The 27,293-nt window shown below is 41.0% G+C and overlaps 1 protein-coding gene across 6 annotated transcripts in view; it reads right to left on the bottom strand.

Moving 5' to 3' along the window:
- PLD1 (phospholipase D1) overlaps nt 1-27,293 on the bottom strand; it is a 227,981-nt gene that overhangs the window by 118,084 nt on the left and 82,604 nt on the right. For 5 of the 6 annotated variants that reach the window (XM_044384107.3, XM_026498587.4, XM_048214773.2 and 2 more), the window contains exons 2-8: nt 17,612-17,802; nt 17,222-17,349; nt 12,441-12,586; nt 12,124-12,229; nt 10,828-10,893; nt 3,554-3,612; nt 2,185-2,277 (exon numbers count right to left, since the gene is read on the bottom strand). In XM_044384107.3, the coding sequence (XP_044240042.1) occupies nt 2,185-2,277; nt 3,554-3,612; nt 10,828-10,893; nt 12,124-12,229; nt 12,441-12,586; nt 17,222-17,349; nt 17,612-17,771 (758 nt within the window). In that variant the 5' untranslated portion in view covers nt 17,772-17,802. Of the gene's footprint in view, nt 1-2,184; nt 2,278-3,553; nt 3,613-10,827; nt 10,894-12,123; nt 12,230-12,440; nt 12,587-17,221; nt 17,350-17,611; nt 17,803-27,293 lie in introns of those variants that run through there. The other variant, XM_044384109.3, reaches the window with a different exon arrangement.

Genomic DNA, 27,293 nt, shown 5'->3' on the forward strand with positions numbered 1-27,293 from the left:
CCGATGCGGGATCGGGGGAGGTTGCTCAGGAGTATTCTGCACCAGGGCCCTACTACTGCTTATGTAAGTTACAGCAGTTTATTTGAAAACAGATATTTTATAGTAGACTACTTCCTTTTTTATTTTAGTAAAATTGTTTTACTGGAACACAGAGATTTTTAATTTTTCCAGTCTAATCTCTTGATCTTTTCCTTGTAATTTCTTCCATCCTTTCAAAACCAAGAAAATACGAGCCTGGCTTAATGATATTTTTTGCTGGTAGTGTACTTTAAATACGTTTAAAGGTAAATCTTAGTTTAGAGCTCATATATTTTTAATATACACTTAGCTCAATTTCATATTTACACGTGAGCTCATATATCTTTTTTAAGGTTGGGGAAATAATTTATACTTCTTAATATTTTTCCAAAATCCCAGTAAATTATTATTATAACAAACAACTTATCTGTTACAGTCAAAATATTATGATAAATGCTTTGAGGACACAAGTAAGAATCAGATGAGGATACTGATCCCCAGGATTCTTTGGTTGGATAGGACACAGGATATGAATTAAAGATCTCTGTCTGGAAAGACAACTATCATATGATTTCTCTCATCTATGGAACATAAGAACTAGGATGATCGGTAGGGGAAGAAAGGGATAAAGAAAGGGGGGTAATCAGAAGGGGGAATGAAACATGAGAGACTATGGACTATGAGAAACAAACTGAGGACCTCAGAGGGGAGGGGGGTGGGTGAATGGGATAGACCGGTGATGGGTAGTAAGGAGGGCACGTATTGCATGGTGCACTGGGTGTTATACACAACTAATGAATCATCGAGCCTTAGAGTGGAAACCGGGGATGTACTGTATGGTGACTAACATAATATAATAAAAAATCATTAAAAAAAAAATAAAGTTCTCTGTCTGTATCACACAGCACAATATACATCCTCACAAATGTAAGTCTAAAATTATCATCCTTGAAGTCTGACCAATTTTTCTTTTTTAGTTTAAAAGTATACAAGTCAGTGGTTTTTAGTACATTCATAAAGTTGTATACCATCACCACTAATATCTAATTTCAGAATATTGTCACCACCCAAAAGAAACCCCATATCCATTAGCAGTCACTTCCCATTCTCCTTTCCTCCCAGCCCCTGGAGACCACTTATCTACTCTGTCTCTATACATTTGTCTATTCTGGACATTTCATATGAATAGAATCATATAATATGTGGCCTTTTGTGTCTGGCTTTTTTCACTTAGCATGATGTTTCTGAGATTCATTCAGGATATAGCATGAATTAACACTTCATTCTTTTTTTTTTTTTCATTAAAAATTTCTAAACATTTTATTCATATACAGTAAAACTTTTCCTTTAAAAGTATATAATATGGTGCTTTATAATATATTCAAAACGTTGTACAACCAGATATCTTCATCAACCCAGAAAGAAACCCCAAGTCCATTAATCTTCATTCCTTTTTTTTATGGCCAAATAATACTCCACTGTATGGATATACCACATTTGTTAACCATTCATCAGGTGATGGACATTTGGGTGGCTCATACCTTTTGGCTATTCTGAATAATGCTGCTATGAAGATTCTTCTACAAGTTTTGATACAGACTTATTTTTTCAATTCTTTTGGGTATATACCTAGAGTTACCATATGCCCCAGTAATCCCACATCCTATGTTTAACACACTGCACTGTTTTCTAGAGTGGATGCACCATTTTCTACTTCTACCAGCAATGTAGAAGTGTTCCGATGTCTCTACATCCTTGTCAACAACACTTGTTACTGTGTATCTTTTTCATGACCATCATCCTAGTGGGTGTGAAGGTGGACCCCACTGTGCTTTTGATTTGCATTTCCCCTTATGACTAGAAATGTTGAGATATCTATGTGTGCTTATCGGCCATTTGTATACGTTGCTGACCAGTGTTTGAGTTCTAGTGCCCACCAGGTTTTTATGTATATAATAAAATTTGTACACTCTGCCTACCTACAAGTCCAGGTTTGAGTTAGAAAGCTTACATGGATACTGAAATCTAGAACTTAAAATAATTTAGAGTGTGCTCTGTTACGACCTTCAAAGGATAGATAATCAATTCATAATTGAAAACTAGTATGTGAAAATTCCCCAAATATCCAGTTCATTAAAACAAACGCACAAAACTGCTAAGACCTACCTTTTTGACCAGCGGTAGCAGGCTCTTCCCTGACCACAGCAATTCAAGCCTGGTATTCTGTGTCCCCCGGATCTTTTCATTATCATACCTTCTCTGAAAGAGACATCAAGGTAACCCAGCATCCTCAAATTTCCAGCTCACACTTAACTGATACAGCCTCATGACTTGGGACTAAATAAACTATTTCATTCTCATGTCACTTTCCTCTCCTTCCTTCTTCACCCTCAAATAGCTCGATAAGGCATTCACTAGGCTGGATACTCTGGCAACTGATCTCTAAAAGCACCTGGTTGGATTGGAGGCAGCAAAATTCCCTTGCACATAGTGCAGGACCTTAAGCATTCTGGCTTCTGGCTCCAAATGCTGAGTGTGTGCTCCAGTCATTGCGACAAGCTGAAAAAGACCCCACACATTGCCAAGGGCCTGCACAGGGATGGTTCAGCTGCTACTGAGATCATTGGAGGTGCTCACCCAAAGGTTTCCAAATATTCCTCATCCTTTTTACCTGCAGTTCTAGGATCAAGCCATACCAAAGGAATAGAGCACAGCTATTAGAGCTTTGGAAAGAGAAATGTCTTGATTTCGAAAAACAGGACAAGAAATAACAATACTAATTGCTTAACAAAATAAAAATATTAAAACAACTACTAACAATGCCCTTTACTAAAGAAGCTAAGCTCTTGATAACATCAAGCTCTCACATTATGAAGGAAAATAATCATTAAGTTAATTTCAATCTTGTTACCTAGCATAAATTTTACACAGTATTATTTTTAATCATGAAAATGAATGATAAACAACTAACTTTTATAAGTTATTAAAAGAAGGGATTTGGTATATTTGGTATATTTGATTTTTTTAAAATTGAGACATAATTGACATACAACATCATACTAGTTTCGGGTATACGACACATAAATTTGGTATTTGTATATATTGCAAAAATGATCACCTTAATAAGTCTAGTGCACATCCATCACTGTACGTAGCTATAATTCTTTTCTTGTGATGAGAACTTTTAAGATCTGTTCTCTTAGCGACTTTCGAATATACAACACAGTATCTTTATTTCTAATGCTTTCTCCCACATACCATATTTGCTACCTGTATAAAACATTCCCATTGCTGAGCCAGAGGAAATCTGTGCTGTAAGCACATAAGAAAGAGAATGGAGCCGTTGCTACCCTTGTTCAGTATAGCAAGGTAGCACTGTGTATAAAGAGATTCCCCGAGTGGCTCTGACTCTGTTGGGAAGAAAAGAAGCAGGTGGTAAAGCCGGGTGAGCTCTGTCACCAGGGCATGCTGATAAATCAATGGTGATGCTTATCAGCTTCCACACTTCTCTTTAACATGCAACACTGGAACTTACATGCCCTTTGGTCCCAAATCATGGATGAAAGACAGCTGGCTTATGTCAAGGAATTCTGTCTGAAAAGAGGCCAAAAATCCATACTTTAGAAAGGCAGAAAGAAAAAAGATAAATTCATGAATTTGAAAAAAACATGCATTAGAAACACACATGGGGGACTACACAGATCAAAAGATGGCACTGCCCTGAAAGAACGGACTGCAAGTGTATACCGAACTAAGACACAGCCAAGAAAGGGGTGTGCTCTGTCCAACGCAGAGACAGAATGCTCTAGAAAGTTGCCAACAGAGATTTTACTCCCAAAATTCTTCTGTGTTTTTGTTGTTGGGGAAGGAGGATTGTGTGGTGCAGTGGAGACACAAATAGTGTTGTGTGAAGGCAGTGATGTTGGTGCCAGGTTCTGGAAGGTAGACTAGACCTGGCATATGGAAATGGGAGATGAAGGGGAAGAGAGGACAGGGAAGGTGTATAAAGGTCACTGGGTGTACAGTTGGGCTACAGTGAGTAAGATGAAGACAGTAATGCGAAATTAAATGTAAAGTGGGCTGAAGGGAGTTTGGGGAGATCTTTGAACATCAGGAATACCAGAATATTTTCAAACAAATGAAATAAAATAAGGGGCGCCTGGGTAGCTCAGTTGGTTGAGTGTCTGACTCTTGATTTCATCTCAGGCCATGATCTCAGGGTTGTGAGGTCAAGCCCCACACACATCAGGCTCATGCTCAGCGGGGAGTCTGCTCGAGATTCTCCTACTCCCTCTGCCCTTCCCCTGATCCCATACTCTCTCTAAAAAAAGAAATAAAAGAAAATAATTTTACATAAGAATAATATAAAAATAATTCTATTTTTAGAGAGTAGAAAAGGAGAATTTCAGGCCCACCTTTACCACATAAATTATGGGAAGATAAAAACTACAAATATTATGATGACAACATCAACAGCTAACATTTACTAAGTGCTTAATATCTATCTGTTGGCCCTGTACTAAGCACTTTTCACACATTATCTCAAATCTCTCTGAAATAGGTGCTATTTTTTCCATTGTACAGAAGAGGAAACTGAGGTTTAGAGCAGGGATATGCAAACGTTCTCTGCAGAGTCAGACATAAAAATTTTAGGCTCTGTGAATTGTATACTTTAACTATTACAGCATAAAAGCAGCCGTAGACAATACATAGATGAATAAACATGGCCGTATTCCATTAAAACTTAATTTACGCATACTAAAATACAAATTTAATATAATTTTTATGTCATGAAATATTCTTCTTAAATTTTTTTGCAAACATTTAAGAACATAAAACTATTCTTAGCTCATGGACCCAATAATAGCCATTGGGCTCGATCTGGTCCATGGGCCATAGTTTACCAACCCCTGATGTAGAGAAGTTAAATAAATTGTCCAAGATAGAGGCGCCTGGGTGGCTCAGTCAGTTAAGCATCTAACTCTTGGTTTCGACTCAGGTCGTGATCTCAGGGTCGTGAGATCCAGCCTCAAGTTGGGTTTCACGCTCAGCAAAGAGTCTGCTTAAGACTCCCTCTCCCTCTGCCCCCTCCACCCCCGCATGCGCTCTGTCTCTAAAATAAATAAATCTTAAAAAAAAAAATTGCCCAAGATAATATAATCAGCAAGGGACAGATTCAGAATTAGGTCAGACCAGACCGTATCCTCAAAACAAAGCTGCAAAAGCAGTAAAATCATTCACCATGAGTGTTAGATGAAACCGTGAGAGCACAAAGGGGAAAACCAATGGACATTACAAAATTCTCAGCACACACAGGAGTTTCACCTCATGTAAACAGCTAGAATTAGATATCCTGCTCCCAAATTACAGAATTTTCTTTATAAGTAGCCACAGTAGGCCCAGATCTACCAATGGCTGTACACCATGTCAATAACAGCATTAACAGAAAACTCAAAATTAAGAAGATATGTTCCTGGCATCAGGAAGCAGAGGCGAGACCAGACATGGAAAACACTCCACATCAGCAAAGTTCTGGAAGGTGGAAGAACCACAACAATTACATGTCAAAATAGTTACAGAGGGAAGGTGACCACTTCCCAAGCCAATGTGACACCTAAGAAGAAATTGCATTTGATCCAGGCTTATAAATGGGATTAATAAAATGAAACATAGCAGTTTTCCTTTAAAGTTTTGTATATGTGATTGGAAATAATCTAACATTGACCTTGTGAGCAAAAAATTACAAATCTCTCACTGCTGTCAGTCTTTACCCAGTTAAATGCTTCCATTTCTTTCTTAGGGTTATTTGAGGAAGTATTTAAAATTCAGAAAGACTTGGGGGGCCTGGGTGGCTCAGTCCATTAAGCATTTGCCTTCAGCTCAAGTCATGATCCTGGAGTCCTGGGACTGAGCCCCACATAGCGCCCCACATTAGGCTCCTTGCTCAGCGGTGAGTCTGCATCTCCCTCTCCTTCTGCCCGCGCCCCCACCCCTGCTCATGTTTTCTCTCCCCCCTCACTCCTCCTCGCTTACTTGCTCTCAAATAAAGAAAATCTTTTAAAAAATTCAGAAAGACTTAAAAACCCCAAATCAAACATATTCTCACAATAAATTTTTTATAAAGATTTTACAAAGTCTTCATGTTTCATTTCTGTATAAAATATTGTGATTCAGTATCATATTTTTTAATCTGATTTGTGGAAATGCTTCTAATTGGAAAATATAGTAATGCATAAGTTATTAGAAGTGACACTGCAGACTTGAGCACAGAATCCAAAATGTTTTAAAACCCTAAGCCACAACTTCTCATTTTATCTCGAGGGAGCAGAAAGAAAACGTCAATCCTAGTTTACACCGGTAGAAATTATTACAGCGGTGTAACTAATTTATATGCAAAGCTACAGAACAGTTAAATGGAACAACAGGAAATGAAAAGGAAAAATCAAGGAAACCATTTAGCTAATACCTGGATAGCTTTTTATTTATATGGCTCTTACAATTGAATTGACAGCACAAGTATTCTTTGAAATAATTCAGAAATTGTATCTTCAGAATATCATAATAAAATTGCTAAGTGTAAAGAATTTCATCTAAATAAAAAAATACATTAGTAATGCAGAAAATTTAAAGTTGTGCACCAATATAAAATTTAAAATTATCCTAATCACTTTAGTTTGACTAGGGAGAGATTTCAAGAAACAACTAGCCCTGTTACAGACCAAAAAAAAAAAAAAAAAAAAAAAAAAAATATATATATATATATATATATATATATATATATATATATATATATATCTGGCAATACATGTTCTAATACAGATTTATCAGATTAAAAGTAAATGTGGCAAGGTCAATTTAGAAGCAAACCCAAATAACACTATGTGAAACTGAACAAAGATTGTGTTGTCCACACTTCTCAATGCATCCTCAGTGATAACATTTCCGTTCTCTGTTTGCTCAGGTGAGTCTCAACATGAATTTAATGATCAGTTTAGCTGGACAATATTCCACAGGGCTTATTGATCTCTTGAATAATGTATTAATCAATATTTTTTTTCCAAAGGAACTTGTGAAAAGTACAAGTAAATGTTAGGCAAACAGGGAAGTGAAGTTCCAATGACAAGGGACAAGCAATTAGCCCAAGGGGTAACAACAAACCCTGGAAATTACCTGGCAATCATGCATACACTGCTCCTCTACCTCGTCTTTGTACTGGAAGGGAAGGGGGTGCTCAGAGGCCACCTGTGTGCCTGAGGTAGCAAAAATTCAAGCAAGTGCCCAAGGGGGAAATTCTCAGAAACAAAGGAGGCCAGAGCGTTGGGTTGGGCAGTGCCCTTATGGGGAGGGTGGGAGGTTGGCTCACCTATTCAAAGAAAGCCTGCCTTCCAGGTCAGACCGTGAACAGAGCCCCAGAGAAAAGAGAAGACATCTCATCAGTGGAGGACACGGAGAGGCTAGCCTCTCTCAACTCTTAAGACTCAATCATGAGAATGACGAGACTTCCCTTACTTTGCAGATGCAGCTGTCTAACAGTACAGCTTCTCTTTGTTGGCATGGCAACACTGTGTGCATCCTCATTCCTCTTTACCCACGCTTCCCCTCAAACTAAATTCACTCACCTTATAAAACAAGGGAGGGCTGAACTCAGTATTATTAGTCTGTGGGATGTTTATCTTCAGATTCCTTACTTCCCAGAGGGTGATTAGCTTGAAATTACCTTCTTGGAGGTAAGGAATCTGAGTTACGACAGTCAAATGATTTACTGGACGTTAGCAATACCATCGTATCAACCCAGGACGCTTCTCCTGGAAATGATGCATTTCCTTCATTTCTAGATTTTATTTTCAGCTGGAAAAAAAGGTGCATTTACTGTTCCTAATTACTCTTCCTTTCAATTCCCTGCAAGCTAAGCATTTTCCAGTTACTAATTAAAATGCTCAGCTAGTGGGTTCAGTACTAGAGCTAGCACTAATACAATTCAGAATATAAAAAGGAATCCTGTTTGAGATTTTGTTTGTTACAATTGAGTAAACAAATCTCTCTCTTTTTTTAAATATCTATGCCTTGAAGAGAGTGCAAAGACATTTGTCCCTATTTTCCAAATGAGTAAAGAAAATAAAATGAATTACCAATAATCTCTGAGGGAATTATCCGATGTTAAATCCACTAAAATACTAAGATGTTGGTTTTTCAGAACCTCAAGGAGGAAAAAAGGAATTAAAAAAGTTGTTCTCCTGGAGAAAAAAAGTTCCTGATCTAAATACTAACCTAAGCAATGACCATATGAAAATAAGAAAAGCTGTTCATGTCTGGTTTCATTGAAATTCTATGGAAATTAGAGGCATGATCCTATCTGATCCCTTGACCTATGATCCATGATCTCTGCCCTAAAGACCCAAATTAACTTCTAATAGGCTTGCTTTACACTTATAAAAATGTAAATTAATCATATGTGATTGTATAACAATAGCTCTTAATATGATTTTATGGACAGGAGTTTTTTTTTTTTAATATTTATTTGTTTGATGGAGAGAGAGACAGCCAGTGAGAGAGGGAACACAAGCAGGGGGAGTGGGAGAGGAAGAAGCAGGCTCATAGCGGAAGAGCCTGATGTGGGGCTGGATCCCATAACGCCGGGATCACGCCCTGAGCCGAAGGCAGATGCTTAATGACTGAGCCACCCAGGTGCCCCTAGGGATAGGAGTTTTAATATTTCTCACAATTATCAAAGGAGACACAAAGATGCCAATCTAATCTCACAAATATGAGGCAAAAGTCTATAAATCTAGTCTCTAAGCCAGATTACATTAAAGTTCAATAATGTTAGAAAATTAAGATAGATCAAGTTGTATCTTATATCTGAATCATTCTGGAGAATTCCATCCCTGGGGTAAATAAGTGCCCATCAAAAATGTGGAGTAACATATATTTGGGTCAGTTGTAACCAGGTTTTTCCCTTTCAAAGGAAACGTTTAGAAGACATTCTAGAATTTCTAGATATAATATGGCTCAACTCTTGAAAGATTTTTATGATTGGAAAATAAATTAAGATGAACATTTAAGAAAATGTACACATTCTTTAATCAACATCAGAATCCAAAACGTAGTACTCTACGTAGAAAGAGAAGACTAAAGTCAGCAATTACTGTTGGAAAGCTAAAAGAAACAGCACAGTAGTAAAGTCACAGGCAGGCAGAAGAGTAAAGCGAATGGAAAAATCATTGCATGCTGGTACCAGTACACACTGAAAAAATTCTCCATTACAGAACACAGCATCTTTGACTGCAGAGAACACAACAGGGAGCAGCTTATTTAGCCGTAGCAATGGCAGTTATACAGTTGGAAATAATGGCAGTAACATCCTTACTCGTTATACTCTTTCAAAGATGCATGTTCCTGAGTCCCAGAAGGGAAGAAATCCCTCCCATCATCCTTCTCTTGAGATCCTCTGGTTGGACCCGAGTTGCTGGTTTCCCTGGGAAAACTCCAGGATTATGAAACCACATACGCTCCTTCAAGTCCATCAAATGGAACAGTGCCAACTGCTGCAGAAGGTGGGCCATGGGCTCGGCCCCGGATCATTTGTGTGCGGGGACCAGGGGACCAGCTGGGTGCTTGTCCAACCTCCAGATAATACCCTGGCAGGCAGCAAGGATGCAGCGCGTCACCAGAAAACACGGAGCTCTTGCTTCCTCTGCTAAATACACAGAGGGCTTCCTTCTTCCTTTCTTTTTTATAAAAGATATTATTTATCTATTTACTTGAGAGTGAGTGAGCCAGTGCAGGTATGCGGGGTGGGAAAGGAGCAGAGGGGGAGGGAAGGGGGGGAAGAATCTCTAGCAGACGCTGCGCTGAGTGTGGAGCCCCATGTGGGGCTCGATCACAGGACCCTGAGATCATGACCTGAGCAGAAACCAATAGTCAGATGCTTCACTGACTGAGCGCCCCAGGTGCCCCTTCCCTCTTTCTATTTAAGTATTAAATAAGGCCATTCTCTAAACTAGAGGCCACGTCTAGTAGGCCATGACCGCCTACTCCTCATTTCTGCACATTTACCATACACATACGCTCAACCCCACACTGGTACAGTTTATACATACACAGACACAAAACACATTCTCAGTTATCTGGTCCTTTGGATAACTGAAGTTTAACCCTTTAAAAACACCCCTTCACGGCCTCAGAGAGGACTGACGTTACTGTTTTCTGGGAACTTCTGTAAAAGCCCTCTCCCTCCTCTTTGGCAGCTGTGTCTCCTAGCTGCTTCTAAGCCCCACCACCTCTTTTCTCTTATTTCCTAAGAAGTTTTTCTCCCCCTTGCTTTTCCCATGCTTCTCACTTTCACATGAAAAGACAGGCCTTTTAGAAGCATCGCAGGCCAATCTGATGGCTAACCAGGCAGGACGCTCTGTATGAGCTTTGGCCATTCAACTCTGCTCAGCTCTTTTCATCACCTACTACTCAAGTGTTTTTTCCTTCAGGGTTAGAAATGCTTTCGGGCATTATTCTGGAAGCCCGAGGAGAAAAGGACGTTGGTTTCTAGATAATTTAGCCTAGAGCAGTGTTTCAATTTCATTTAAATCTACTGTTCTAGACACGGTAATTCATATTTGATATTTTTAAAATAGCATCACCATGAACTAAATTAATGCTGTCAAATCAATTTTGCATTCATTTCATTAATTGTAACTTAAGGAACACTGCAGAAGGGGATACAAGCACTTGTGTTAATAAAACGATCCAACATTTAGCTGGCAATTTATGATTTTATAAAGTATTTCAAAATTTAAGTCACTGAACAGTACTTACTGTCGCATGGTAGTTTCTATACATGGGCATTTTTAGTAGCTTTGTCAAATAATCTTCCAGTTGTTTCTGTAACACAAATAGATTAGATGAGAGATGACAGTGATGTGATCATTATCCCATCTTAACTTCTGCAAACTTATTCAATTATTTATTCATATTATTACTGGGCAAGGAATCTTGAACAGCATTAAGGAGTTATTTCCATAGTTCCCCTGAATCATTATTCAAATTGCTTCTTGCTATTTAACTTTTCACATGCTTATGTCTTTTATAAACTGCTGACAAGGCCCAAGCTGTATATTCTTTTAATCTTTCATAGTTACTAGCACAGGACTTGCCCACAGTACACAGTCTTAGGGCATTTGTTGATTTTATCAAAAACCTGAATTTCCTTAATTCTAACACTGAATCTACTGGTGAATCTATTACAGTTTTTTAACAGCTGTTGGGCGGGGGGCGGGGGGGAGGAGATATTACAAAATAGGAGAGAGGGAGACTTTCTAGTAAGTTATACCTGATTTCAACTATGTTCAAATGTGGGAGGGTAATGTCGATCACATCGACTGTGAGGATGTGTGGAAGCACGAACTGTTAAAGCCACAGCTTCTCATGTTCGACTGCATTCATATAAGTGCACACAGAAACCCCAGACTGCAGAGTTTTACATATCCAGGTATCTTGGAAAATATTTATTCTAGATCCCTAAAAAGATTTTAAACAAGGTGACAACTATATGAAGGAAAGATCAAATATCACTTTCAGAGCATAAAAGTTTCAGATTACAAAACAGAACTGACATTTACTTGTTAATTTTCTAGCAAAAAAACAGTCTCCTACCCTGTATGGCACCATATGACTGATGTGGAGCCCCTGCGCCTGGGGCTTCCATCCTACCCCTCTCTGACCCTAATGGCTCCACCCATATTTTGGGCATGAGACTTCACATATATTTAGGTAGGACAACCTACTAGAAAGCCTGGAGCAAACAGATGAAAATATATGCTTTTAAAAGAGGAGCTCTCAAAACCCTCAATGATGAGCTCAATCTTGACTCCCAAAAAGCCCAGAGGCTCCTGCTGGGAGGAGAGCGTCTTCATAGAACACTCCTCCTCGCCCCAGGTCAGAATGGCTTGGGGAAGAAGGGCTGCCTAACAAGTTCCAGAGAAGCCAGCCTGGGTGAGGGATCACGGGGCGAGAACAGTTGCAGCTAGGCAGCCCGTCACCCCCCAGGAGCCGCCATGTTTCTACAGAACTGCAAAATTATATTCCGAACAGCAGAAGACTGGAAGGACTTACCCTTCTGCCAAAGAATTGTTCTTCTCTGATCATGTTTTCAGATGAACGGGGCAAACTTGGCATCTCTCGAGGCTCTTCTTTGACATTCTGTCTTCTAAATGTGTGCCTAAAATTCACACACAATGGAAACATCAGATTATTCTTTGAATGATATTACTCTTGTAATATCTTTCATAAAATGGCTTATTTTTAGAAAAGCCTATTTAATAGAAAATACCCACTGACAATGGACGAGTTAACCCATGACACTGATAAAATACTCTTTCCACCCAACTTGTATACTGGGATAACTTTATAATTAATTCTGAAACAGTTACCTTCTAGTGGGAATGGGGATTCGGATAAAAGCTTTGTACTTGAGCAGCTCTCTGTGAAATTCTTGAAAGTGCTTGAATTTCCTCTTAACTTGCCACTTAAACTCCCCATGTGTTAATTCAATAGTGTAAAGATTGATACTTGGAACCTACAGTGATCAATAAAAATGATTGATACTTTAGATAACAACAAAAATTCTAAAATCTCTCCATGAACAATAGCTAATTATTAAGTAACTTAAATCCGACCTACATATTTTGGGTAAGTACTTAGGCCAAATGTTTTCTAAAACAACTGATTACAGAAATAGCATTCCCTTCGATGTTCACCTTATAACTACATAAAGAGAAACCCTGAATCACACCAAAGACAAACTTCCACAAATCATATTGCTCCAAATACACACACACACACACACACACACACACACACACACACATACACACATGTGCACACACACGCACACGCATACACACACGCACACACATACACACACGCACACACATACACACACGCACACACACATACACACACGCACATGCGCGCGCGCGCACACACACACACACACACACACACACACACAGAACCCTGAAACAAGAAACCAGGCAAAGGAGACAATGCGTGAAGACCCTAATTAGTCATCAGCAGTAATTTTGCTCGTCTAAAAGTACAAGCAGTGAACAGAAACTGGAAGGGGTGAGAAGAAAGCTAGAGGAAATGGATTCCAGGAACGTGATAAGATCTTAGCCCACTTCTTGCCCTTCACAAATGACATTAATGCCTTCTCCTCCTGAAACACAAGGTCTATCCTTGTCTACAGCATCTCCCTGTCTGGAAGAACCACCTGTGACCAGCAAGGTACAGGATGATTAGAGGGAAAGAAGCCAAAGAATTTCCTACACACAAAATAGTTTTTCCAATTACTTAACTAAAATGAACCCATTTAAAATTTTAAAAATACTTCTTATTAAAATGCAAATATTGACGAGTGAATTACTTCAATCAGAAAAACTAACAGATCTGGGGGATAGTTTTGATACAGTACAAAGCATAGGAAACTAAGGGATGTTTATAAAACAGAGGAGGAGGGCGCCTGGGTGGCTCAGTTGGTTAAGCGTCTGCCTTTGGCTCAGGTCACGATCCCAGGATTCTGGGATCAAGCCCTGTGCAAGGCTCCTTGCTCAGCGGGGAGTCTGTTTCTCCCTCTGCCCCTCCCCACTGCTCATGCTCGCTCTCTCTCTCTCTCTGTCTCCCTCTCACAAAAATAAAGAAATAAAAATCTTTAAAAAAATAAAAATTAAAAAATAAAGCAGAGGAGCAGAGGAGATCTTGAAAGAAGGTCCACGAGTTGGGGGAGGGGAGGGAGTAGGGAGATGGCAGGGCACTGGACATTCTGGACCACCTAGAGGACACTGGCCTCTGCTGGGAGGTTTAGGCACCAAAGGTGTTAGGGATAGGAGAAAGTACATGTCCCTTTCTCTGCTAGTTCATCCAGGCTCTGGTGTCAGCAAGCCCATGGGTGATTCCTGGCCCACTGTCATTCATTACTGATGTTTGGCACACTTTGCAAACTTCGACAGCATGACCACTCTGTGTAGATGTAGTATAGAAAACAGGAGCCTGAGAATCAAGGCAACTTAAGTGTCCTTAAGTCTGGAATCCAACCACATCACTGGTAAATATTGAAAACTAGTAATTGCTTTGCCTCTAATTAGGATTCGTGACAGTTACTACAACTGGAAGTTGAAAAACACCAGTTCTGGGTTTCAAGATTATAAGCCTGCTTTTACATTGGCTAACATGACAGGCATCATCCTCCATCATGCTTCACAGACAAGAATACAGGAAACTCAGAGTGGCCAGAAATGTTACATTCACGTGAAAGGCTCAATTTAAAATGAGCCAAATAAATAAGAAAGATTATACCATTTAGGCAAGTAGCTACATTTCCTAGGATTATACTTCCCATCCTATGAAAACTGAATACTTAGAAAATACTGCAAATATCCAGTTTTATCCCTCACATATAAACCCCAAATTTCGTATACTAAACTTCTTAGCGATTGTGAGGCAGTAGGGTACCATGGAAACAGGCTAGCACAGCCGTTTTGAAGCTTTTAAAGGTCTGAAACCCTGTGGTGCAGCCTGCCAGCTGTGAAACTTCAGCCAAGTGTTACCAAGTGTTACCTCTGTCAGACAACATCCCAGCAGAATTATAGGAATTCTTTGGAATTGGAATAATCTGAAGACTTTTCATAAAGGAACTGCTTACGAAGACATGCTGGGGGTAAGGAAATTGCAGGACAGTAACCTGGGATTCTGAAGGCATCCCCAGTCCTGAAGGGACAAGAGGCAGGACCAGGTACTGGAACAAGGAGAGAACCGTGCGAAGATGGCTGCCTTGGGGGTAGAAGTGCCGTTGGCCAAGGAGCATAGCCAGCCCAAGGTGACCCCCATCTCCTCTGGGCTCTCCATTGTCGGAACCCTAGCAGAGGACAAAAGCAGAGCCTAGAGGGGCAGGGCATGGGGTGGAGGAGAAGGGTGGGAGGGGGTGTAGGGGGCAAATGGAAACCTCCAGCCTGAGAGGGCCCCAATAACATCTGCCTCATTGGGGTGTCATGCAAACGAAGAGAGAAGTGCCCTGCCTTGAGCCGGCACTTAGAATGTGTTCAGTAATTAGAGAAAGTATATTTTTATTTACCTGGAATCACATTTAAACCTCATGAATTTAGTTGGTATTTCTTGGATAAAGATGATCCTTTGCTTTCTCACACAGACTAAGATTAAACAGAGCTAAACCAAACTCACTTGACTAACAGGAGAGTACAAGCAAAGAGAAGGCCCTGGCTTGGGGCCTTGAATATTTCTCTTCGTGAATAACTTCAGCAGACACCTCATGTTAATAATAATAGTATTATACAGTGGTGCTTCTGTAACCCTGTAAGCGCCGAGGGCAGGCCGCTTTGGTATGAAGATTACTTTGAGTTAAAAAGCAATCAACACCCAGCAGATCCAGGAAAAGCTCTTTACCTGCCCCTCAACTGCCCAGAAAGAATTTATCTAGAGGACCTGCTCCAGGAGGAGCGCTCTCACCACACAGGATGACGTTATACTGTGGACTAGGTATGGCAGACAGGGAGAACCAGCAAGGCCTCTTTGATCAAAGTCCTCTGTGTCTCCTTGCTTCCCAAAGGCCCAGCAAACATTTGTTTACCAAACATTTGCTCTTTTTCATCTCCCTGTGAATCGCATTCCTTCCCTTTGAAGTCCCAGACCCCTACCCAGTTCTCCATAGTAGTTCGGAATGACAAACAGACCTCCTTTTGCCTGTCTTTGGAATTTCCATGTCTGTGTGGATTTCCCATACATATGAAATTAGATGTGATTTTCTCCTATTAATCTGTGTCATGTTAATCTGAGTCTTTATCTGGCTAGAAGGACCTTTGAAGGGGACAGGAAGTTCTTGCTCCCCAATAATATAATATACAATATTCTTGTCAAATCCTATGTATAATTATTCTTAAGTTCTCATAACAAACCTATACGGTAGGCACTGTTACACCCATCATTCACACGAGGAAACTGAGAAACAGAAAGATGAAGTAACTTGCTGGAGATCACGAAGCAAAGCCAGGAATTAACCATGCAGCCTGCCTCTGGAGTCTGTGCATTTAATCCCTTGAGCATGCTTACCTGCTCTCAATCTAAAAGCTGGTACGCAAAATAAGAAAGCAAAGGTCATCTCAAAGACATTTTTGAGTGGGCCATGCTCGGTGGTGTCTCAGGGAAGTAAAGACTCATCTCATACAAAGAGCCTAAAGGAAAGGCTGCACACAGAGGTGGGTGTAAACCAGGGGTCAAGACATGCGCACAAGCACGGGCAGGTCAGGACAGACCACTAAGCAGAACTATGAGGACCAAGGTAGCACGTGTAATCCTGCAAAAGACAAGGAGGGAAGGCAGGCAGAACCGGCCTCTGGAGAAAGGTTTTTCTACACCTCCCCAAGGCAGGAGCCAAGCTGGCCTTCCTCTGCCTGGACCAGAGCTTAACCTGAGGGGACAAAGACCACCAGCCTGCAGCAATGTCCTCTACTTATCAGACTTGACCTCCGTGATAAACAGTCAGTAACAGAGCAAAGGCAGCTGCCCTAACAGCCTCTCCTCCAACCCGGTTCAAGGAGGGATGCTTGCTTGATGAGGTCATCTTCACAGAAGACGCCTTTCCAGTACTCAGAGAAAACCTGGAAACAGGGCCTAAAGGGCAGGTGCTACGAGCAAATCAGAGTGGCAGAGGCCGCCAGCAGAATTCGCTGCAGTGCTTCCGGCTAATGACACGGGCTGATCCAGCACCCTGGCCTTTTTCCTTTCAAGAGCCAGATGGCATCATGATTTTCTTGCTAAACGAGCATTAAGAAAGCTAAGCTTTTCCTTGGCTTATATGTGGCATTCTAGGTGCAATGGCTATGCCCCAGGAGCCCATATTAAACAGAAAATTGGGGAGAGAGGAGAACTAGGAGAGGCGCTCGGCAACTTATTAAACTTATAAATTGCCTTAGGTACCTCTTTTTCTTTTTAAAAGGCATTTTCCAGAATGAGGAAAGAGGCATAAGAGAATAAAGACTAAATGGAAAGCAAAAACTTGAGAGGCGGTGAGGGCTTATAAGTGATTTAAAAAAAAAAAAAATCTGAAAACACGGTCACAGCTACAAGGAAGGAAAACGGAAGTCAGAGTGTTGCGTCGTATACACTGACTAACACAAGGTGAGTCCATAAACATTCTGACCCTTGTTGTAGACGTAAAGCGTTCCACTTCCAGGACTTGGGCTTTTATTGGACAGCCGGAGAGATACGTCTGTATGTTAGGCTCCTTAAATCCTTGAGTCTTATAAATAGCAGAGAACGGAATACACGCTAAAACAAACAAACAAATAAATAACGTTATTGCAGGAATACAATGACATCGCAAGAATACATGACATTAGCCTAACTTGCCTTTTATGGGCCTCTCCCTAAGAATCATAACCTGCTACAATGAGCACACAGCTAATGAAGCGGTCTCAGCCCGGAGCGAGGACATCCGCAGGAACATCAATCATTTGCTGGTTATTTCAAATCCGCGCTCTGCCAAGCAACCCCGATCAACTCCTTCCTGGCTCAGACCATCCGTCTTTACCTTCCTGTGTCTTGGGATCGCTGGGAGACACATCGTAATCCACCTCCTCTCCCTCAAAGTGCAGCTCCCGCGTGTCCAGATTTTCTATCAAATTACTCATGTCAGCAGCGATTTTCTGCAGTGCAGAGGTATTTACTCTTGGCTCATTTTTCAGGGACATGTTGGCTTCCGACAGGGTAAGAGCAAAGGGGCTGGGGAAGAAAAGGGGGTTACAAGGACTTAATATTTCGAATGAATCCAGGCTTAGAGACGGCATATGGAAACAAGTCCACTAGCGCTGTGTGAGCCCCAGTTATCTCAAACAACTTTTTCATTTATTTTCCTGTTTAACATTTAAAGGATTCCTAGCTTGTAAATTAAATTGGAGTGAGATCCTTAATCACAAGCAAGTAAGAAAGAGAAACACTACACTGAATAAATGCCAACATATCTTTCATCCAATTTCATTAACTTGGATAAATGAGGAGAGACTCCAGGGAGGCTGGTTTGGCAATGGTGATTCAGAGAAAAGGAATGGATTCTTAACTCTAACAAATACATGGAAAAAATGTCATGTAAAATAAAGCAACTTTAAATATTTTCTAAAGAAAACTGAGGGCATTTTACAATAATTTCAGTACGCTGATTTAAAGTATTTTCATGACAATGTAACCTTTCTACGGTTCCTCTGTAGGTGATACCCCAAGCAACGTATATATACCATTGGTTTGAAATAGGAGGTCTGGCCATGACTTTACATGAGTTATAATAATGTACGTGTCCTGAAAGGTAATTGATAAGCATGCCTCTTCTGAAAGATACCGGAGGTGCTCAAATTGTACTTCTCTCCTTTTTTAAGAAAACCAGTTCTATCTCACTTCGACATTTAATAACACAAGTCGTTGCACACCAGTACCCAGGGAAGAAGAGTTCATATAGATTTTATTTTTCCTTTAAAATACGGAGATTTATGCCTTGAGCACTGTCTTCAGAGTTGGATGAAAAATTCCTCTTGCTGGAAATAATCTCTCTGTTACAACCAGGCCCTAAAATGGCAGGATTTTCATACGAGCAACTCCACCACACATGCTCACTTATTACTGCACACCACAAACATTTACAGAGCATCTGCCACTCACTCATTGCGAGATGCCATGAGCAAATACGTCAAGATGAATAAGGCTGGTCCCTGTGATTAAGGAGCGCCTGACTTGGGTACATGACCCCAAGTTCATTCCTGGCCTCCTCCAAGGTCTTTAGCCTTCCTGAGAATGGCACGTGCTGAGTGGAAGACCCTCGGGCCAGGTTCCCTCCTACTGGTATGGCCAAGAAGCTGGGGGAGAGGGGAAAGGAAGGGGAGGGCTCTGTGGGCAACACTAAGAGAGTCTTGGCCAAACTTGGGCAGCCCTTATGGTAATTCAGCAAGTCTCTGAAACCTGTACTACCATGTCTGGTAGAAAGAGATCTTGTCTAGAATACTGGGGTAGAGGAATGTGGTTCTGGTTTGGCCAGATATACGTAATTAATAGAACAAAGTTCTCTGTGAAACACATAATCGATCATGTTTCTTTCTCCACGTCGGCTGTAAGGAAGTTTGGAGCCACATCGGTGGCCTACTATTAGCAAAACAGAGAGCTGTCCTTGCCTACATCACTTCCCTTCACCTTTCTTTCCCACTTCTAATTTATATTTTAATAACAGGAAGTGTGTACCGATTGCTTCCTACGCACCTGATTTGGTGATTGTCCTTTATATACATTATCACCTTTGTCATCAATAATAAATCTGTGAAGGTTTGTTATTTCTATTGAAGAGGACAAGAGCTTATCATCCCCTCTTTACAGATAAAAACACGGAGGCATAGAGAGATTAGGTAACTTGATGAATACCTTGGACAATGTGTCCAAGGTCACAGAGCTTGTAAGCAGTGAAGAAGGGATTTAAAACCAGGTCTCTCTGACCCAAGAGCGGATGTTCTCAACCACAGTCTTTATCTTCCTGTATATTTTTGGTAGCTACATAAGTGTCCCTGCAATAGATGGAAGTTTTAGTAAACAAAGTGCCCTTGGACAACACTCAAATGGGAAGATAGGAAGTGACTTCCTCTTGAAGGTCAGCACCTCGGGACGGGGCCATTTACACTCTCAGGGCCTTGGTTTCTCCGCCGTAAACTAAGGAGGTTGACCATTTCATCTCTAGGGTCCCTTTAACACTAGAACCCTAACTGTAGATTAAAAATCCTGTATACTGTTCAGCTTCCCCATATAAGTAATTACTTTAATTCAAGAAATTAACCCAAGTAGTTTTTCATGTGAAGACAAGAAGCAGGTGGCAGATGTTTTCCAACCTGGATAATTTAACGAAGGGTCTGTTCAGCTTCCGTCGAGAAGCTTGTTGCCTCTGGTCACAATTAAAATATTTATCTTCTTCCCTCTCAACTCAATAAACCCTTATTAGATGCCACCCATGAGCTAGGTTTTGCTTTATTTAAAATACAAGGTAATGAAAAACTTAGAGGAAATGAGATAAGGAAAAACAAGTAAGAAATTACATCATATCATTGCTACTCATGAATCTGTAAAGCCCTTGGGTATTTTCTATTGATTGAACTGTCTTACGGTTAACTCTGCCAACTTCCTCAGCACAGCAAAGGAAAACAAGAGTTACTCCAATGACTTTCCTTTTGGACAGAATGTCAGTGTTAAAATGCGTGTTAAAGTTAAGATATATAGAGATCAGAATAACTATATGCTGCAAGAAAACTGGAATAAATGGTACAGAGTCCCTGGACCAAGCTAAAATAAAAATCCTTTTTCAGATAGGGAGAAAAAAGCAAATAAACTTGTGAAGAACTTGAGTGAGAAGAGAAATAGAAAGGAATCCTCTTATCATTTATACTCGTGTTTATTACATGCTAATAAATAAGCACAATTTTAGCACAGTTTTGTTATTTAATACTCACAATGATACCACCTGCTATTTATGATTATTCTGAAAGACTTAGTTAAGTAGCTTGCCTGAGGTCACTTAACTTGTGTCAGTGTGGAGTTTACTTATAAAACAGATTGTTTGGCTCTGAAATCTCATGGACTTGGTTACAGAGGTTCATAATTATTGATTTTATTTAATGGGTTGAATGTCTATAAATTAATCTTTTCTATAAAGTTTATGTTTCATAACAACAAAAGATATTATCTACTTCAATCCCTATACCTTAAAAGGGGTCCTACTAGCCCTATAGTCATTATAATTGTAGAAACAACATATCCCAACAGCCTCCTACATTTCTTTTTAACCTTTTATTCTTGTGATTCATAATATTTTATAAGATTGCATGGAGTTTCAGTGGACCCAAAGGGTTTGCAGACTTTTTTTCAAGCTTTTGTGAAGACTCTACCATTTAATAATGGAAAATGAACCAAACTGTCCACGTTACTGTCTTTACTCATGTCCATGGTTGCTTTGCGTTGACGTTTTATCCATCAATTGTATTGCTGGCTTCATTCTAGATTATCAAACTGTAAGGCCATCTACACTTGTATGTTGTCAAATCTTAATTTATTAGCCTATGTTTTCTTTTATCTAAATTAATCTATACTGGTGGGTGAACAGCTGCCACAGTTACAGCCTATCTTAACCAGCAATGGGATAAGGCCTTCAGTGTTTACACTTGAGATAATGTAATTGATTTTGTTATCTCCTTATAAAATTATACTGCAAGATCATTATCTCTCTCGGTACCAAGTAGAGATGGTGCCCATGGAGTGATTAACAGCAGCTGTGTTTTACTTCTGTTTGCATCTCTATCTGGGAAGTAAATGGGGTCGATTTTTTTTTCTTCCTGGTATTGAATACTAGAATTATAATTTTTTGCAGGGAACATTTTTAAATTACCTCCTGTTATTCAGTGGTGAAATCAGAGAACTCTAGAGTTTTCTTCTCATCTTAATGTTCAACATGACTGAGAAGTAGAACATCAAGGGAAGCAGATATTTTCCTTTCAGACAGTACATAAACAGCGCCTACGCCAAAATATAATAATAATAACTAATATGTTAAAATAAATATTAATATTAGTTAATATTTGCTGAGTATATACTATATGCCAGGCACTATTCAAAAAGATTAACTGCACAATCTCATTGAATTTCACAACAACCTTAGGAGCTGGGCCCTAAGTTTTTGTTTTGATGGTGGGGGATGGGGGGGCAGAGGGAAAGGGAGAGAGAGAATCTTAAGCAGACTCCATGCTCAGTGCTGAGCCTGACCCAGGGCTCGATTTCACCACAATGAGATCACAACCTGAGCCAAAATCAAGAGTCAGATGCTTAGCCAACCAAGCCATCCAGGCATCCCTGTTATCCCCATTTTTAAGATGAGAAGCTTAGAGAGGATGGGCAACTCTCCCAGAGCCTGTGGCTAGGAAGTGATTAGAGCTGGACCCAACCCTGGTTGATCCGACTCCAAAGTCCAGCTACTTAACCAGCCAGAAGTGGATCTGGGGGTGGCAGGAGGGATAGACACTGAAGACTTTTACTCCTTACTTCACATAGTCATAGAATAAAACAATTCAAAAAGGAACAACAATAACAAAAAACTCAGTATTCATTCTGTGAAGATAAAGGACTTGCTTCTTGCTTCCCTTTCTAACATAACATGCAAAGTTCTCCCCTATTTTTAATATATTATTTGTGCTTGCCAAGAAAAATAAATGCAATATATTTCTAAATCAAAACTCATAGCATGATGCTTGGATGTGAAATGAATTATAATTAGATCATTTAAAACCAAGCTGAGTCATAGGGATTTCTTGTTTTCCCATTTTTCGTTATGATGAAATTAATTGGTGGACCCATACTATATAACCTCCCAGAACACATTATATAGCAATGATTTGTACAGAACTGACTAGATGTTCCCTGAAATGCAAACATCATAAATGTGGACTCAAGTACTAAACTCAATCTCTAGTGACATAGTAAACCTTGAATAAATATTTTTTGAGTTGAGCCGACTTTGAATAAAGTAAATGATATTATCATAGTTTACATTCCAGATGATATATTTTGAGAAAATAACACATCAAAAAAAGGAAAAAAGACTCTTGGTGTTTACTTGGATCTTTGATTTTTTTTAAAAAAGAACATTAGTTCCACAAATATCAATGGAGGGCTTATTACGCACCTTGGACATATAATTCAATGTCAGTGGTGGAGGGGGCAGGCTGGATGACCAAGGTTATTCTACCATGATTATCAGTGTAACCTGGGCAACCAACAGCCTCTAGGGTTTCAGCATCCCCTCTGTACGATGGAAACAGTGCCACCTACACTTCCTACCTAAGGAAGCTGTGAGGAGCCAACGTCATAATGCATACACAACCACAGGCAAAAGTAATCTAGGTTGCTAATTCTACCTTCAAATTCTATTAACAGGAGGGACGCCTGGGTGGCTCAGTCAGTTCAATGTCTGCCTTTGGCTCAGGTCATGATCCCAGGGTCCTGGGATCGAGCTCCCCACTGGACTCCCTGCTCAACAGGAAGGCTGCTTCTCCCTCTGCCTGCCGCTCCCCCTGCTCACCCTCTCTCTCTGACAAATAAATAAATAAATCTAAAAAATAATAAAAATAAATTCTATTAACTGGCAGCCCCTGCAAAATAACCTTAGGAAACTTTCTTTCATTTCAGTGTTTTTCAGGGCTGACAGGCTCGGAAATATCCTGCCTTTCTCTCTTATTTAGCTCCCAAATTAATATACCATCTAGCAGCTGTCTTTCTGGCTGCGCTCCACTAAGAATGGGACTCTCCCATTCAGCCAGTCCTGAAATTTTCCCCATTTGCAGAGAAACTCACCAAACCTTCCCCGGCAAAGACAATCACCAGGCGCTAAGCAGCAAGCCCAGTTAGGGCACTGCCTGTTCCTTGCACATCTCCCCGGCCTCGTCCGCCTCTCCCTGTCTGGCAAGCCATCCCTTCTCCTGCACTGGGTCACTTCCGTTCACTGCAGTGGCTCCTGCTCCCTTTTGGGTCCAGTGCCCTTCATGACTTTGATGAGATCTATGGACTGCCCCCAACCCCAGAAAAAAAATGAACGTATTTTGCGTATATTTTCATAGGTTCGTGGATGTCCCTTCAAGACCCTTCGGTTCAAAAGCCCTTGCACTGAGCTGCGATCATGAGCTGATGGGCTGACATGTCCATCTTCCCACCAGGTGGGGACACTCTGAGGTAGGAGAGGGTGAGAGCCAGACCTTTCACCACAGACACCTTGCTGAGCACCTGCTCCATAAATATTTGTTGATTGGTTGTAGACAAGTCGTAGACTAAGACAGTGAACTGCCATCAGGGGTAACTGCGCACCGGGATTCTGCCAAGGGCCCTTCATGCGTCCTCACAATGCCGTGAGGGAGGTACGGTCACCATTCCCCCTTTACAGAAAACGAGACAGGCGGACCCGGGCGACATGTCAGAAAGTTAGTACGCCAGCTCCCAGCACAGCTCTGGCTGACGGGAAAGCCATCGTCCTGTTCTGCTTCTGTGTCCACTGGCACCCATGTCAGGAAAGGGAGAGGCTCCGTGGAACCACACACTCCCTTCTCCTGTGCGTAGGCTTTGAGTCCAGACTCGCTAGTACTTATATGGTTCCAGGAAGGAGAAGTTTGACTCCCAAACACTATCAACTATCCTCCCAGCTTCAGATCTGATCTGACCTTGGGGCCCGCTGCGCCTAGCAATCTCCCATTTACTCATCCTTCTTTCCTGGTTTCATAACACAGCCTCCGCCGGTCTAACACGGACTCTGCTATTCTCCCTGAGGTGCCAGGGTTGCAGATGATGGTGCTAAATAACCCAGACTCCCTGCGTGCACAGAACAAGAGCTGGAAGCCACGTTCTCTCCTTTACCCCCACTACAAATCTACAACTACATAAAGCAATTTTTAGCATGAAAATCATCTCTCGATTCTCATGATTTTCCCTGAATCCTGTGACCTCCTTGGATGGCCTCTCTTCTCTGCCGTAAACTTTCTCAGTCGTTTCCTCTGACGTGTCCTCGGGTTAACTATTCCCCGCTTTGCTCTAGCACCAGCTTCCTTTGTTTCAGCTCAGCCATATCTTTGAAATCAAACAGATGTTTTATTTCCAGAGGCAAATACAAGTGTTAAGGGAAACTGATATCTATTTCAAATATGGGTGGATATGAAAGCATTACCTGTCATTTACTGAGCGCCTCCGCCGGGCCAAGCACTGAAGGCACATTACATAGGTTTCCTCTGATCCTCAGGACAATCTCACTTAGAAGCGAGGCCATGGAGCAGTAGCAGCTCACTGAGACCGCGCAGTGGTGCGCAGCAAGGCTGGCCCCAACACATGGGCCACCCCGATGGTTCACACGGCCCGCCTCCCCAGCTTCTGCCACTGGCTCAGCAGAGATCCACTCCATTCTTAACCTCTCCTCACCCCACCATCCATTTCTGTCTCTCCCCGGCTGAGGGCAGGGCTTCCGCACAGCCTGCACCCCACACAGCCCAGCAGGGGCTAGTGTGGCTCTCGCACCCCAGCTCCACCCACCTCTGGCCGGAACCCCAGAGGCACTGGCTCTTCCTCAGGCTTCTGGATTCAGAGGCAGTGCAGCACCAGGGCTGGAACCCAGCTTCCTCTGGAGTTGGGGGGAGGGGCAAGGGGGACATGGGGAACTGAGTCACACAGCCCATAAGATCAGGGGAGTTAAGGCACCGGTGGATACATGCATTTCCCCTCTCCTCCCACCTGACTGCACTGAGCACTTGGGTACCCCACAGCCAACCTGGAAGCTGTCCTAGGTGACTGAGCAACTGGCTGATTTTCTTGCGAAGCTATGTCTGGCCAGGTAATACACCACCTTTCTCTCTCTCTCACTCTCTCTCTCCCATCTCTTCTCCCCTTACTCTTGCTGCTGGGTAAAGCCCACCATGCAACCTTAGCTCAGGCTCTATTATACAGGAAACTGGGGCTACGGTTGTGTTGGAATCAGCAGGAGCCATGAAGCATCCTGCCTCCTGCAGAAATCTATCTTGTGCTGAAGTTAATAGTAATCATAAAAAGCAAACTGGCATAATGCTTTTGTGCCAAACAGTGATCTAGGCCCTTTGCGTGTGTTAACTCAACTGCCCTTACAACAGCCCTATGAAGAGGGTACTATCTCATCCCCTTTTTATAGACAAGGCAACTGAGGGCACAGACAGGCTAAGTGACTTGCTCAAGGTCACACAGCAACTTGATGGGAGCCAACTGCCTAGTTTACTTCTATTTTTGCCTTGACTAACCTGGACAAGATCACTTCAGTGCTCAGCATCTAGTTGTCTGTGTTTAGACTTTATAACAGATACATTATTGTAAGAAAGACTCCTATTTCAGCATCACTAAATGCCAGAGAAAACAACACATTCTAAGCAACCCCACCCCGGAGATAAAAACCTACCCCATAGGTCAAGGGTATTCAGATGTTCTGAGCCAACACCTAAGTAAGACTCGTTCCTGCTTCTGTTGATGGCAACGTACACTTAACCCTTTGTGCTTGGAGAAAATGGGGGGGGGGCCTCTTAATTCCAAAGTTTGTTAATAAATTTATTAGGTGTGAGTGAGAGACTTTGTATAAGCACAGGATTGATTTAAACAATAAGGATCCCACGGGGAAAATTCTCTATTTAAAAAAAAAGGTAATTAACACTGCTAAAAACTGTGATCAGACTTCTAAAAATGACATCTTTGGTATTAAATAAATACTCAGTTTTTTATGGCCAAGAGTAGAATATGCATGTATTGTGATGGGTCTTTAGGAGAGGGAAGCTAACTACATGTGACTTTATAGGAACAAACATTATGCTTGTTGACAAACTCTGCTAATTAACGTGATATAAGCCTTTTTCTCTCCAAGGCAGACTCAGAGCATCAATGATTCAGTGGGTGAGCAATATATGAATGAAATAAATATTTTCTCCAGGATAGAGTTAATTTGCATTAAATGGCTTTAAGAAAAAATTTCTTTCACTGGCTCAAAACAGTAAAGACTATTTTTAGTGAATACATGTCGCTTTTGATAAGAACACATGTTGACCAAGAAGCTAAGCTAGGAATTCAAAAGTGTTGACGTCACCGTTTCTACTATCATTGCTTCTTTTTTTTTAAACTGCTCTTTGCATCTTATGATGACAACCCCATTCAGCAGGAATCTGCATTCCCTCAGACAGACTTTATCATCAAAATTCTTTCCAGCTGTCTAAACTTCTATGATTCTTCCCTTTCACTTCTCTCCAAAGGAGCAAACAACCTCCTTTACAGTGAGTTTAGGCAACACAGGGAGCATTTTCAGTGATAACCCACATATCTCACCTATGAGAAGAACGAAGCTGGCAAGCACACGTGTGTAAACTCCTCCAGACATTCTCCAGTGCCAATGAGCCCTCAAATCTTGCCATGACTACTGATAAACATAGCAAAGCCTCACTTTTTTTTTTTACCCATCCACATACTTAACAAAAAATATTTATTGAGGCAGCAGAGTACCATGGAAAGTATACGATTTTTGAGTCGAACAGCTTAAATTCTGACTCTCCTTACTAAAACAAGTTATCTACATCTCTAAAGCTCAGTCTCCTCATCTATAAAGTGGAAGTAATACTATTAAAGTATTGTAAGAATTATATGATACAAAGTGAGTGGCTTCG

The sequence above is a fragment of the Ursus arctos genome, unplaced genomic scaffold (genome assembly GCF_023065955.2).
Source record: "Ursus arctos isolate Adak ecotype North America unplaced genomic scaffold, UrsArc2.0 scaffold_4, whole genome shotgun sequence".
Taxonomy (NCBI): domain Eukaryota; kingdom Metazoa; phylum Chordata; class Mammalia; order Carnivora; family Ursidae; genus Ursus; species Ursus arctos.